The sequence below is a fragment of the Centroberyx gerrardi genome, chromosome 5 (assembly GCF_048128805.1).
Source record: "Centroberyx gerrardi isolate f3 chromosome 5, fCenGer3.hap1.cur.20231027, whole genome shotgun sequence".
Lineage (NCBI taxonomy): Eukaryota > Metazoa > Chordata > Actinopteri > Beryciformes > Berycidae > Centroberyx > Centroberyx gerrardi.
The window spans coordinates 26802440-26817594 of record NC_136001.1 but is presented as its reverse complement, the minus strand read 5'-3'; the positions used below and the strand labels follow the sequence as shown (position 1 = coordinate 26817594).

Below are 15155 nucleotides of genomic sequence, written 5' to 3'. Positions count from 1 at the left end.
TTCATTTACTTTATAGTGTCCCATGGTCTAGATGAGGCTTTTCCACCATGTAAATATTGAATCCCTTGTATTTCTTTCATTTATTTTAGAATTTTTGGGCATGAAAATGCTAAAATTCTCTAAAACTCTCAGCACCAACTATCGGTTATCAAAAATCCATATTGGTCAAAGCCCAATATGTATTTAGTGATCTATGAAACAGGCTTGTGTCCATCTGTCTTCCCATGTGTGTACCACTGTGGACCATCGGAGACGAGCCCATTGGTTGTGTTCCTCTTAATTAGAATTTCTCTTACACTTCAGTGTGTTATTCTTATTTCCATGTGTTATGTATATTTTCTCTGGTCCTTAGCACCCAGCTTGGATTCTAGTAAGCCTTGGGTAAAGAGTGTAAACTTACTGTCTACTTGTGACTTCTGTATTTTACACACAAAACAGGTCAAGGCAGCATGGTTGTTACAGCTATTTTGCATCCATGTGCATTTCTTGTTTCTGCAGATGCAACAGATGAACATTACTTCAGACTTGCGATGCTGCCATTCATTGCATATACTATTACAAGTCTGTTGGGGATTAGTCAGAAGTGCCTAGTCATGTTTACCGCTCCCCCCATGGTAGCACAATCAACAAAAGTGCACTAGACTGCTCTTTTCTGTGTAGCGGCAACCACAATAATCAAGTCAGCTATTTACCTATAGTGCAGCTTGAAAAGAACAACATCCAGATAGCCATGTCTGCAGTGGGGGGGGGAAGGATAAAGATGGAATTACTATACAGTGCAGACATAGTAGCATACAGTTCCTCCTACTATATCTAATGCCAGAGATAAAATGTTGATCTGGCAATCCATATTTGTTTTGAAACGGTAAAAGACACAGGCTTTAGCTTCAGTTTCTGTGAGTACTCAGCGAGGTCTGGACTGAAACAAATAAAGTAATCTCGAGTCCCACTGTGGGCCAGAAAACACAATTTTAATACTAGCAAACTTGAGTAACAGCTTCACTAATACCCAAAGTATGCAATATACAATTACAGGTAAGCAGTGTGATGAATGAGTATCAGTGTTAAACCTGCTGGGATTAGCAGAGCTTCATAAAGCTGGGCAGATTTCCTCCTGTAGCTCCTTCTGTGTGTGTGTGTATGTGTGTGTGTGTGTGTGTGTGTGTACAGGGTAAAGAGGCTGCTCATTCTGGCGGTGGAAAATCAGACAGCATTAAAACTTCACCTGAGGCTGACACCAAGCGTCCTGCTTCTATGGAGCTTCTGTGTCCCTGGCCAAGTGAACCCCGTTCGGGGTGCCGAGGAATGTGCATTAGCCCCGTCCCGTGTGAGAGTCAAATTCACCTCAGGTGCACCTCTCCCCCTTCCCTTCCCCCATTCCAACATCCAATCCCACAGATAAGGTGCCGTTTCCCAGCCTTACCATGGGCTTGGAATGTGAAACAGAGCTGCCGTCTACCACAATTGGCATATTATACATATAAAAGTGACACATTCTAGGGTAATTTGTGCAAACTCTTAGTGTTGCTGAGTGGGCCCACTGCAACGAGGAAAACAACTGAAAATACTTTGAATGGGTCGCTCGCCGCTTCAAGGGATTTTAAACTATGCAGCACTCTTCCCATAATAAAATCTCTGTTCACCTGATGGACACTTCTGCATCTAATGAACTCCCTGCACCTGTGAGAGTCTTATGTAATATCACAAATGATATCTGCCCAATACTGCCAAGACTACAAACATTATTGACAGAGATTGAGTTCACATCACAGTGAATGCATAGTATTCAATATTTTCAGATGATCGTCAATACTTGACTCTTGGAAGCAACCAGCAAAGAGGCCTTCATGTACAAACAGACTTGTTTTCACAGCTATTTTTCTAGTATGTAATATTATGTTTGGAGATCCCCCTCCTCTCTGCAACTGTCTTAAAATAATATACAGGATACGGGTCAGAATTTGGTAATAAGATTATTTAATCTTTGAGATTGTGTAATCTTTATAAAAACATCCAATATAGACGACAGACATTGGCTTTCGAAATTTAAAAGTCTACGTACAACATGAATTTCATGATAGTGGGATGAAAGATAAACATCTATTTTACAAGTCTAACTTTTTCTTTCAAAACCTTAAACTTGGGATTGCCATTGATCTTCTTGTTGAAAAGTGCTAGCAAGTCCTCCTCCGATTTAAAATTGCCAGCACCACTGAATGAGTAGTAAGCTGCCAAAACCTGTGAAAGAGAAAGATTCTCTTTACAACATGGTTTCACCAGAGACCAGTCCAATATTTAAATATGTTTTAGCACACTCCATATTATTATCAGAACAGTATGTTAGGTTTGGAGGTGAAATGGAGTGTTGTATAAAAAAATAAACTGAAGACTTGTGTAAACACTGACTGAGCAAAATGTGACATCTAAGATGCACCAATTGTGCAAAGTGAGTAGTTGAACCAGAATGCCTCACCTTCTTCCTGAGTTTCTTCACTGAAAGTTCCTGCTCAGGTGATTGTCTCAGGACGGCCTTGATCGTTCCCTTCCAGTTGAATTTGCCTGCGAGTCAGACAAAATCATAAATTAGCTGCAAGCATGGAATATATAAGCTGAGGGTCATTACTCATCAGCATCCCACTGTCAGCAAGGGAGACAACACTGACCCCTGGTGGCTTTACTTTCAAATGCCACCCTTTATTAACTAAAAGATGCCAGTGACAGCCGTGTGCCCATTGAGAAAAGCATGCTACCTTTGGGGGCTGCTGGTTCCTCAGTCTCCTCTGTCATGTCTACCTCAGCGGCCTCCATTTGGTCCTCTGGAAGAAAAAGAGGATAAAATTGGTATACAGTCATTTAAGTAATGTAATAGTAATATAAATATAACATAATTAAACACTTTTTAATAAACAAATATGAGCACAGTAGAGAAAAATCGATTATCAATATAAAAAAGTTTTTTTCCCCAACTTGACATGTTATACACTATGAGCACGCTCTTTATTGATCTATTCTAGGTGGGCAAACCAACTGGATTCTCCCATGGACTCATTCATTGAAATGAGGCGGGTATTACAACTTTGCAAAGCTATGAATATCAATATTGGAGAATCATGAAAATTTGAAAAGGTTATAACAAAGTAAGAATTTGTTCAACATGTGCAGTAGACAACAATGCACATGCTATTTTGGTGAAAATTAGAATGTGAACAGATCAAGCATACCTCAAGAAAACTGCAGTATACTGATAACTGCTCATGAATAAACGACACGACTAGTGACCTACTGAAAGAACTTTTTTTTTTTAAACCCTCAATTAGCTGATTATGAACTACTGGAAATAGAACAGCAACGAAAAATAAAGCATGGGCAGACCTTCAGAACATTCCTTGGTTTTCTTCCTTTTCTTTGTGGTCTGGTCTCCAGCGCTGTGCCCGTTCTGCTCTCCATTTCCATCTTCCTCACAGTGCCTCTTTCTCTTTTTGTCCTTTTTTGTCTTTGTGCAAGTCTGCTCTTCCTCCGGCTCTTCTGTGGCACTCTTTGCAGCGCCTTTTGTAACCTTCCCGCTCTTCTTCTGACGGGCCTCTTTACGCTCCTGCTTGTTCAGTTTCTTCTTCTTAGCGGCTGGTTCCTCTGATGAGCCATTCTGCTCTTGACTTCCATTAGTCTCCACGGTAACTGCAGCTACCGTCTGTTTAGGTTCTTCAGTCTGCTTGGAGGCCTCTGGACCCTGTCAGATAAGCAGATAATGAAAGTCACACGTGATATTCACAACATGGGAAGATTACATTTCCAAAATTTGTCGCAGCAAGACAGATTAGAGGTAAAACGACTGCTGCAACCACTTAAAAGAGCATAATATTGTCATGTTTTTCCTCATCTCATCATGTACACATTAACTTACAAAAATGCCTGCTATTCATCATTTCAGCTGGTTTACATATCAGTGTTTTAATGGTGGGGATGTGCTCACTTTGTGGCTCTAACTGACTTCAATACATGTCAGAGGTAAACCTATTAATGTCCATTCATTCATTATCCAATGCTGTATGGAGTCTTCAGCTTGTGTATGCATTACTATTCCATCATAACCAAACTTTAAAGCCACCAATATTGTGCAACATGGCATCTTACTTTTGTTAATAAAGGTTGTGACTTTGGATTGGCTTCTGCTACATGCATTACCTTGGTGGATAATACTAATCTGGCATTAGTGTTTACATACAGGTGAAGGCACAATTGTTTCAATAATAGATAAACTACAGAGATGAGAAAGTAAGTCTTTGCAGCATTTTGGATGAAGTTTGCAGCCACTGGGAGCCGTTAAAGAAGTCAGTTTCATTTCAACATTTCTGCTTCAGCCATTGATGGAGTTCAAGTTCTCAGGTAGAGAGACAAACAAACCGACACTTTAAACAGATGGACTCATTTACATTGTTGGTGGCTGCAGAGAAGATGTCCCACACTTGGTCATGTAGACTGGAGTTGGCAATTTTGAGACTGTTCCTCATCCAGTTCTGGAGGAGAGTCATGGGAGAAGTGAGAATGAAAATGTATTAGTTAATGTTTGCAAGCCTGTTACACCCCCCCCCTTTAAAAAAGAAACACCCAGCAGACACAACCGTTCATCAGGTAGTCTGATCCATAACTTATGAAATTCATGGGACTGGTTTAAAGGAAATACCAACCTGAAACTTAGCCTTCTTTCTTGGGACATTATCATACGAACTGACTTGATTGAGCACATCCTTCAGCTTTGCACTAATACCTGGTTTGTTCATGGCTTCATGGATTCTCTTAAAGGAAAGGATACCAGATTAGTAAAATTCACATTCCTGAGACATACAGAACGATACGCAATGAGAAAAACTGTGTGGTCATAATTTCTTGTCATTTAGGCTTGAACTTTGTATTGGGCCAAAAACCCTTTAATATAACAGTGAGTGTTGTATAACTCTTTTCACATCATCACCATGACATGTTGTACTTAAACTTAGAAAAATAAGGTGAGAAAGAACACACACAGCAAAGTGCATTTACCTGGATCCATTGCTGTTGTTTCACATCCCCTTTGTTTGACTTGGCCTCATAGCCTTTGCCTCCATACTTCTGATCCTCACTGATGCATTTTATGTGATTCTTGTAGTCATTGCCCCTGTTTGTCACAAATATATACAAAAACACATTTCACACACAGTTTGGCAAATTTGAGGGCTAAGTCAGAGGTAAATTTAGGTCAACAAAAGTGAAGAGAACACAGTCACACTCATTACCAAAAGTCTTTTCCGCAGTCTATGCAGGACAGCACCTGGCACCCTCGGCACATGTTCACGTGTTTATCGACTTGCGCTTTCTTCAGGGATTCGCCACATGCGTTGCAGGTAAAGAACACCATTCTGAACGATACCCCTGGCTAGACTATAATACTAACTTTAAAACAAATAGGGCACATAAAAGTGGAGATATTCCGCATGCGACTGCGAGACCCAGCTGTCCGCAGCGTGGCTAAAGCTAGCTAGCCAACGTTAGCTAAAGCTATCTACTGGCAAACGGTGGCTGGAAGCTGCGGTGGACTGGTAACAGTAACGTAAATAAAGTGGTGGGTCACGATGTTAAACTTGCTTTGCTCTGAAACTGCATACGAGAGCGAACGTGCTGTGCTCCATCCGTGTAAAACTTTTCAAAACACACGTGACCACGCTAGGACTCGGTAGCTACATTATTTATCTTCCGTGTGCAAACGCAACTAAAGATGAGTTCCGACCACGGTGCATCCGGCTTTTACACTCAGCGTTTTTTTATATTAAGTCTATTTATGGATATTTTCAGCACATCCAGTTCGGTGTGTTACCAATTTATGTTTTATTATATCACCACGCTATTGTGTTTCAAAATCTTTCTTTCATATTTTGCTCCATGTTTAGGCTGCGTGAAATACAAGCTGTACCAGGAAGTGAGGTATTACACTCGAAAAGTGACCAGTCATCCAAATAAAAGGTAAATTGCTGGGATATAGTACGGGTTTAACTGATCACGCAGCTTTACTGCATTGCTTTTACTGCATGTCCGTCTCAGTTGAAAGTGTCATTCTGTTTGTGTTTGGTGTAGCACCAATACAGACCGCATACCAAACCAGGTTAGCCTTGTAGCAATATTCGTCCAATTTTTACATGGTTGGTCTCGTGGCAGAGAAACAGGAGTTTGCGTGGTTGTTGAAATGTGTATGCATAACATTTGATGAGATAATTGCTCGAACTTACATCACTTTTTAAAAACCGTCTGCCTGTGTTTAGTCAAGGTACTAGAGAAATAAAAAACGATTCCTGTGTAACATTTGCTGTTTTTTTTTAGTTTTTTTTTTTACATGTATCCCGTAGTTGTTTTGATGGCTGGAGTTTCGTGGTTCAGCAGCTGAGCGACCATGGACACACTGTCCAGTCACAGCTCATACCTGCTGCAGCAGCTGCAGGAGCAGAGGATCCAGGGGCTGCTCTGTGACTGCATGCTGGTGGTCAAAGGTGTCTGCTTCAAAGCCCACAAAAATGTCTTGGCTGCATTCAGCTCTTATTTCAGGTGCCTTTAAAGTTTTATAACACATGTCAATGTAGAACAACATCACAGAATATGTGGCTTTCTCCAAGAAAAAAATGTAACAGGATTGGCTTTGATCTTTCCAGGTCTTTATTCCAAAATTCCCCCAGTCAGAAGAATGATGTGTTCAACTTGGTTATCCAGGATGTCAGTGGCATCGGCCAAATATTGGACTATATGTACACCTCCCATCTGGACGTCAACCAAGATAACGTACAAGCGCTCCTGGACATTGCCCAGTGTTTGCAGGTTCCCAACATCCAGAGCATGTGCAATGCTTTTCTCAAGCCCTGTCCTCCAGTGGAAACGCCATCTTTCTCTCTGCCAGGTGTCCTGACCTCAGAACACGACTGCCTCCTGGGAAGCAGCCTTCCTCATGACGTGGACCTCCACTGTCCGTCGGAAGCCCAGAGGCCTGGCTTCAGCAGTGACCTGGACCACTCCAAAAGGCTGCCTGTTTCTCATAGTGGCTCAAACTGCGAGACAGCCGGCGGCACCCAGGCACCTGTAGAGAAACAGCTAGTCCATGGCTACAAGCTCCGTAACTTCTACAGCAAGCAGTACTTCAAACAAAGCGCAGTGCAGACTAACAGTGCAGCCTCAAATCAGGGCCCGAGCCCTTTGGTGGTGGCGGAAGAGCAGCAGTGTCACCTCGGGGTCAGCCAGGGAGGCAGCCGCACCCCAGTGTGCTCAGGAAACCCAGCTCAGCCTAACCCTCCCTGCTCCTCTACACCGGCTGAAAAGAACCCCGGCTCTTCGTTATCACCCTCAGAAACTTTAACCACTCCCAACGCTGACTCGGCAGACTCCATGCTCAACAAGCCGATGCGGCCAAAGAAGACGGTCTACCTGAAGAAGTACAACTACCTACGGTCTCAGAAGGCTTTGGAGGAGATGTGTGCCGAACAGGTCAGCGAACCAGTTCTCTGTTGTCCCAAAGAGAGCCACCAGGAAGAGTCATTGGTCCAGGCTGAGGCACCAGAAGCTCCCGTTGACGGTCTCACAGAGGGTAGAGAGGAGGCTCCTGAGACGGCAGCAGATACCCAGCTTCCCAGTCCCGCACCTGCAGACCAAGAGGAACAAGACCCGAAGACTGTGTCGGAGCCACCGCAGCTGACAGGACACAAGCAGTACTGCTGCGAGGTGTGTGGAAAGATCTTCAAGCACCCGAGCAACCTGGAGCTTCACAAGCGCTCGCATACTGGTATTTCCTTCTCATAATTGCATTATAAGCACCCATGATATAGGCTACAATTTCAATCAAAGCAATGGTTTTGTTGTTTTCATCGTAATCATTTTTCCGGAGACAAATCATTGTGTACATTGTGTTTTGCAGGAGAGAAGCCCTTTCAGTGTAATGTTTGCGGGAAAAACTTTTCACAGGTAAGGCCTGGTGTGCAATTCTGATTTGTCACTGTTATTCTCATAGGTTCAGATTCTATTAGGCTGTGTTACTGATTTGTTTTTGCAGGCTGGGAATTTACAGACACATCTGCGGCGACATTCTGGAGAGAAACCATACATCTGTGAGTTATGTGGAAAAAGGTAAAGTACCTCCCCTTTTCATTGTTTATTTACATTTCCATACTATCTCTTTCCTCCCTTCCTTTGTTTATGTTTTTTAGGATGTTTGTCAGTTTGTTGTATGTTTTTGTGTCTGCCTATACTACACATTGAAATTTGTAGATATATTAAAAAGGCAAAAGATGTTTGATTGTTTCTATAGTCAGTTATTGTTTTATGTTACTTGAATATTCATCTGTGATCTCCAGCTTTGCTGCGGCAGGGGATGTTCAGCGGCACATTGTGGTCCACACAGGAGAGAGGCCACACCTGTGTGATATATGTGGTCGAGGTATGTGACGGCTCTAAACAGAAACAATAGTGTTCATCATACTCGTCTTAATCTATTAATCTCTTCATCAAGTGTTAACCATTAATCTATTAATATATAAATCTCTTAATCTAGGGTTAACGTCTACAAATGATTGATCCCTGCTTGAGTGTCGTACTTCATGGCACTGCTGTGTTACTCACCATGCTTGTCATGTTGATTGCCCAGGGTTTAGCAACTTCAGCAATCTCAAGGAGCACAAGAAGACTCACACCACAGACAAGATGTTCACCTGTGACCAGTGTGGAAAATCCTTCAACATGCACAGGAAGCTACTGAAGCACAAGGTCCGCCATGCAGGGGAAAAACCACACCGCTGTGACACTTGTGGTAAGGAGCCTCTATTCTTGTGTGGATAGGTTGTCCACCTTCTGTTTTAGTATTAACTGAATCCACCACAGGCATAGACACACGCAGGACTTGTCTTGCACTTGACTCTTTGTCAGAATTTAACTTCACACCATTAAGAAATAGCTGAATATGAGCATCAGTCCAGACTGCAGTTTGCCACTGGTTTATTTCATTAACCTTGGCTTTCCAAGCATGAGGAACTGCTGGCTATCAGATGTCAACATCCGTCTCCTTATGCCTATAAAGCCTTGTGTTTTGGGGTCGTTTCATGTAGTTGATTCAGATTATGCTGTCATTCATAATGAACCACACCGCAGTTTGCTTGCAAGAGCACCGAAACCCACATTTTCAGTGTCTTGGTGCAGTTATTTGGTGCGTACGCAAGTTTGAATGGCATTGTTCTCACCTGCCCAAACAAACCATACTAAAGGAGTAAAGGAATACCCCCTAAAACGCTACACCACCTAGGTTTTTCCAAAATGTTTTTTTTGGATTCATTGTGTACTTTATCTAATGCCTGCACAGTATTTTACTCTCAATATGTGATTTAAATCAATGTAGGGAAGTGCTTCATCGGCTCAGGAGACCTGCGGCGTCACGTGCGTTCACACACTGGTGAGAGACCCTACCTCTGTAACGCCTGTGGCAAGAGTTTCACCCGCTCTGCCCTGCTGAGGAGACACAGCAGCATGCACTGCAAGGGGGCTCCGGACGACAGCCCCCTCACGGACAGCTCTGACCAGCCCAGCGGCTCGGACGGAACAGCCTCGTTCCCCAAACCTGTCAGCCACGGCAAACCTCCGGCAGCCTCCGGTGAGCAGCCTTTCCCCGGTATGATGCCCCACGCCGGGCTGGAGAAGGCCTCACCTCCTCCTCCTCAACCACCACCACATGTAGAGACTCCACCTCCCAGCATGCACCTCAGCCCAGCATCCACCCCCACCTCCCTCCCAGAGCTGCGCTCGCTGGTGCCCCATCACCTCCTCTCCTCCAGCCACCAGGAGAGGAGTCCAGCCCTAAACGCTCCGGACCACATGAAGCTGGCCAAACCGCACCTGCCTCAGGAGGTGGTGTACGGTCCCTATGTGGAGAACGGGGCGATGGAGATGGGGGGAGGTCTGGTGGGGAGGCCCTACTTGCCTCCAACGGACAATCACTGTGGTTCCCTTACAGCATCTAATAGGCCCAATAGCGGCTCCTACAGGTCCAGTGAGGGCCAGTTTATCTCCAGCGTAACTCTGTGGGGCCTGGCAATGAAAACTCTGCAGAATGACAATGAAATGGAGCAGTGAACGGCTGGATCATGTTCAGATGAGCACAGCATAGTCTGTTCAGGAGACTTGCACTTTTTCACTGATATTTACTGATATATGTATGTTGAAATGATATGATGGTGAGGGTTGCTGCCTGGTACCTTATTGGCTGAAATCCACTGGTACCTAACATACCGTATATGGCTATATATGGTAGTTCTTATGATAAACACAAAAATTACATTACTGTGAGGTCCAAATGTGACACTAGTCAATATCAAAGTAAGTGCTTCCCACTAAATAAAATCAAGGATTCAGCTGTATTTGCTCTTCTTAAACATGGGCCACGATTACCAGGATGGAAGTCAGTTATGGATTATCCAGCAAAATGTTATCTAGTTACAGCAAATTTAAGTGTAAATTGCACTCAGGTATTTTCAGTTTGTATTGCACTGCGCTTTATAATATAAAAAATGCAGACCTATTTTGAACTAGGATTTTCAAATATTTATGTACTATATTCATATAAGAGAATAAAAGATGCACATTCTGTTTCATTTGTATGACATATATTGGTATTTCTTGGGAAATATATTGCTTTTTGCATCATTTTTAATTTTGCACATGAGCACACAAGTGGGCATAGCTTTCTCAAGATGTTTAAAACTCGTGATTTTCAGTTAATTTCCCTTAACTCATCTTTTGGCTTCTCAATGAACAGCCTTTAATTAAGCAGCATGGCAGGACTACACTTGGTGTATCTAAAGCAGTGGTTCTCAACGTGGGGTCCAGGGACCACCAGGGGTCCTTGAGCGCATTCCAGGGGGTCCCCAGCAAATTGATGAATTGTTAAACTTCATTATTTTGTCATTTTAGAATGACTATTTTGATCATAGTTTAACTGTTATCTCTCTACCTACAGTACAGATAGTCATGGAATTCTATACAAAATCATATCTGACAATAAAAAATATTCTCAGATTTGGGTCCAAGAGACAAAATCTCATCAAATGGGGGTCCGTGGCCCAAATGTGGACTAAATTAGGGGTGCTTGATATGAAAAAGGTTGAGAACCACTGATCTAAAGGACACAAGGAGGTAAAGGATCTACACGTTTGAAAGATTAATAATTACAATTGAAATTAACATATATCAATTAATTGCTTAACGGTCTTATTTATGTAATGTCTCATGTATTAGGAAATTTGATATCAACATAATTTCAGATTTATATTGACCAGGTTGGCAGTTACAGTCACAATCAGTTAACCCACCAGATTAACCATGCATTAAATAATTTGAGATTCAGTGGCCATAATATTCAGGTTGCCTCAGGTGGGCTCATCCAGGTGCTGTACAACATGGCTCTGTACTTTTTGCAAATCAATTTCCAGATCATGGCTCATTGTGAGTGCAACCCACTAATTGGATGATGAATCTACAGCCTCCACTGTGACCCCAGTGGTGGCTTGCTGAGGGAAAACAAATCCATGCAAGTATTATTATATCATCAAATAGACTACAGGGGGAGCCAGAAACCAGATGCTACAGTGTATGATGTAAGGTATGGGAAATATTTGGCAGTTTGTCTCAGAAACTGCATAGTATAACATTGGGCTTAATCAGCTTGGATCTGTTAAAAGTGTAGCTCAGTTGATCTTCAAATTCAGCCCTTACTCCATACATTCACACTTTTTATGTGAAACCACAACTCCCATATGCCTAGTGTAATGCAACTTCAGTATAGACATAATAACATTGTGTAATGCCTATCCGCTCTGGCCAAGTGCCTCAAGGTATGAACATTGCTCATGGGCTTGATTTGTTTTTTTTATGGAGATTGAGTATGCTGATGATATAGTCATCACCATGAATATGATCTGCAATCCATACACATCCAGTGAACATTGTGCACCACTGCTGCAGAATGGGAGAGTTGCAAACAGTGCAACTCTCTGCAAGTGAGGAGAAAAGCGTTCACAGCAAGATAAGCAGCTGATAATTGGCCATCATCGTCACAACATACAGGACCGTTACTCCATGCCCACCAGATTAGTTGCCTAGCAACGCATAGGATAAGTCTGTTGTCATGGCGTTCATTCTCCTTCGGTGCCCTTTAGATCAGTCCTCTCACCAATGATGGACAAGAGTCAGGAATTCTGGGTAGGAGAGGATACCTGACCCTGGTGTTTTACCCTGAAGGGACCTCAGGAGGAATGTGTGGCTGCACCCTCATCTGCTCCTTTTGCATGATGTAGAGCTGTTTGCACACAATAGGAGTTTCAAACCAATTTGACATTAATGTGATATGGTTATGATTTATTGACATGCTCAGTGTGTGTGTGCAGAGATCTGCAAGACAGAGAGAAACAAAGGAACTTTTGCCTTTCTGATGCAGAGAAGAGTGCACTAAATCACAGCACTAATAGCACCCTGGTTCCCAAGATTCCCCGATCTTTATCATGGCAACCTAACAATCCCTTGATTCTTACTTGGGTCAAACCACTCCACACCTCTCCAGTGTGACCGTGTGATAGCTGATGTGTGAGTAAATGCTGTTGGACAAACTCCAAAGGTTAGAGAAGTGGGCTTTTGACCAGAAGCCTCAGACTAGATGAGAAAATCTAGGTGAGGAAAATGCTCCAAGATAGAGGCTTTTCTGAGGCTTGATGTCCTAACTGGCTGGTGTGCGGGCTCCTTTTCCTTTTTGATGATGTTTTTGAGCTATGATTTTGAGCCAAAGTCATCTGTAGTGCCTTAGTCAACACAAGCGCAGTATCAAGCATCTTTATTCACAATGTCATGATGCTTAAAAAGAGCGCTGAGCAAAACTCTTCCTTAGATAAATACAATTAAAAGCAAAAATATCTAGCAGTGTGCTCCTCACACTGGTGAAAGATGAGGTGAGGTAGTCCATGTGTTTCACTTTGACACATGCAATACAAGGCAGGATATATATTAGAATATATTAAAGATACATTAAGTATTTATTCAGTATTTATTACATATTCACAGCTGCACAAGTGCTATCTATGTCACCAGGCTGAGTGACTTTGAGGTTGTATTCTCTCTTCCCATGACCCTCCCTCCTCTCTCTCTCTCTCTCTCTCTCTTTCTCTCTCTCTCTCTTGCTTCCTCCCCATCATGCTAAAGTTAATCCTGATTATGTACGCTGTCTAACTGCTGCAGAATGAGACCAGGGCTAATGCCATTTTACCCAGAAACATTTCCAAAGCTCGTCTTTTGTTTCAGTATCTAATCATGTTTCATTGCTTTGTGTTTTCACAGGCATATGAGGATAGGTTTAATTAACAACTGAGTGTGAAAAATATGATTCCATCCAAAATCGGCCGACTGTGACATTTCGCTGCAGAGGATGAGCAGAACACAGTCAGGTTTGCCTGAGAATGGGTCCAGTGTTTCATATTTGCGCTGCTTTATTTGGGGAAATGTAGCGCGATAAGTCCCACAAACCAAACCAAGGCTGACAGCTAATTGCAACGGTGCATCTTTGACACAAGCAGTTCTTGATTACATCAAGACTTTAAGACCCTGTTATTGGTGTTATAACATATAGGATCCCTCAACAATCCCTTTGCCTCTTCATGCTCCCATGACTGATGACACAAAAACTGTCCATCATGGTTTGACTGTCACAGATGTGTTTTTTTTAAATAATTTTTTTCAATCTATCTCTTCCACAACACAGTACTCATTACAGCACAAACTGCATCAGCACCAGAAAATGTGGATGTGCTCTGGCACCGGCTCCAGCTGAGCAGTAATTGCTGTGAGAGTTGCGGCGTGTTGCATTGTTGGATGAGATGGATAAGTGGCTGACCTAGTCTCTATGCTATAATTCCTCCGTGTGTCGCAATATGAAAGAGGCTTAAGCGGAGGAGAAGAATGGTGATTGTTCCTACTGTCGCTCTGCTGTCTGCCTACTCTCTCCCTCTCTCTCTCTCACTCTCCTCTCTCCCCTGCTGCTCAAGTAGCACCAGCTTAACTCCATCTGTTGAAGTCGCCTCTCAGGGTGCCACTCGCACAACGCAGGTGCTACAGCACAGATTCGTTCACACACTGTTCCTCAGTTAATGTGAGGTCTTTACCAATCTCACAATTGGTGCAATTTTATTGTGTATTTGAATATCTGGCTGATAATATATAGCTGCATTATAATGCATGCACAAATACCAGTTAACATGCACACAGTCTTTCTCCCTGCTTATTATCTACTGTTCTACTCTCTCCCTTTTACTCTCTCCCTCTCTCTCTCTCTCTCTCTCTCTCTCTCACACACACACACACACACACACACACTGGCCCTCAGCTACTGTACCCAGGTGTGTTCCTCTCTGGGTCTTGCAGTACATTTTCAGTTCCTTGAGATGCGTTTAGACACCTGTCAGTGTGTGTGACAGGTTATTCTCTGTGTTGCTCCCCTCAGGCAAGGAAATGATGTTGTTTCAGCACATACACATTGGCTCCCTCTAACCTCTAGAGAAAATGGGAGAGAGAGGAACGGAGTCAGTTTTGCTGCCATATATACGTATTGGTATCCACATTCATGCATTTTGAAACTCTTCTCCAAATATTACATTAACACACTGAGGGGAAAACGGAGAGCGCAGAGATGATTGGCTACATCTGGGATCCCCTCCTGTGCTTTGTATCTATTTGCAGACTCTTATTTCCCAGCATCCTTAGAGGAGTGGCAGCGGTACATCACCACGGGTGCGCTGAGCAGTGGCTTGAGCTTGAAACAGTCGAATAGCCACGTAAACACACAATCGAACAGTCACAGGCGTGCACACGCTGCCAGACGCAGAGTCGTTAGGTGGATAGGAATCACAGTTGAACCACAACAGTATTGGAATCAGTCTCAATTCTAATAATCACTTGGAATTGTGAATGATATTGGTGCAGTCACGGTGCAGTCACTTTAAGTGTTGGATGGACAGCACCACCAGGACCCTTGACTGTGGGAAGACTGTGATGCTGCCTGCATTTTTGCCACAGTCCACTCTGCATATTTCTGCATGATCTCAAACTGTAGTCACGTCAAATCC

At 43.0% G+C, this 15155-nt stretch overlaps 2 protein-coding genes across 2 annotated transcripts; one reads left to right on the top strand and one right to left on the bottom strand.

Moving 5' to 3' along the window:
* Positions 1-1970: 1970 nt before the first annotated feature.
* lyar (Ly1 antibody reactive homolog (mouse)) lies at positions 1971-5694 on the bottom strand. Its single transcript, XM_071915619.2, has 8 exons — positions 5271-5694; positions 5038-5152; positions 4686-4793; positions 4431-4514; positions 3373-3727; positions 2751-2816; positions 2474-2559; positions 1971-2238 (listed from the first exon to the last, which is right to left on the bottom strand). Exons 1-8 carry the CDS (start codon positions 5390-5392, stop codon positions 2101-2103), a joined length of 1074 nt encoding a protein of 357 aa, XP_071771720.1. The 5' UTR covers positions 5393-5694; the 3' UTR covers positions 1971-2100.
* Positions 5695-6359: 665 nt separating this feature from the next.
* Positions 6360-10576, top strand: zbtb49 (zinc finger and BTB domain containing 49). Its single transcript, XM_071915618.2, has 7 exons — positions 6360-6570; positions 6675-7792; positions 7925-7971; positions 8060-8133; positions 8361-8443; positions 8651-8812; positions 9395-10576. The coding sequence occupies exons 1-7, from the start codon at positions 6419-6421 to the stop codon at positions 10123-10125; spliced, it is 2367 nt and encodes a 788-aa protein (XP_071771719.2). The 5' UTR covers positions 6360-6418; the 3' UTR covers positions 10126-10576.
* The last annotated feature ends 4579 nt before the right edge of the window (positions 10577-15155 follow it).

What these genes read in the sequence shown, in the direction of transcription:
- lyar (XM_071915619.2), bottom strand. Translation starts at nt 5,392, where the DNA reads ATGGTGTTCTTTACCTGCAACGCATGTGGCGAATCCCTGAAGAAAGCG. An exon ending in AACCAAGGAATGTTCTGAAG is followed by an intron (nt 2,817 to 3,372) that starts GTCTGCCCATGC and finishes TTTTTCTTCCAG; the next exon opens with AGGACCAAATGGAGGCCGCT. An exon ending in GGAACCAGCAGCCCCCAAAG is followed by an intron (nt 2,560 to 2,750) that starts GTAGCATGCTTT and finishes TCTGACTCGCAG; the next exon opens with GCAAATTCAACTGGAAGGGA.
- zbtb49 (XM_071915618.2), top strand. Translation starts at nt 6,419, where the DNA reads ATGGACACACTGTCCAGTCACAGCTCATACCTGCTGCAGCAGCTGCAG. An exon ending in GCGGGAAAAACTTTTCACAG is followed by an intron (nt 7,972 to 8,059) that starts GTAAGGCCTGGT and finishes TTGTTTTTGCAG; the next exon opens with GCTGGGAATTTACAGACACA. An exon ending in GTGTGATATATGTGGTCGAG is followed by an intron (nt 8,444 to 8,650) that starts GTATGTGACGGC and finishes TTGATTGCCCAG; the next exon opens with GGTTTAGCAACTTCAGCAAT.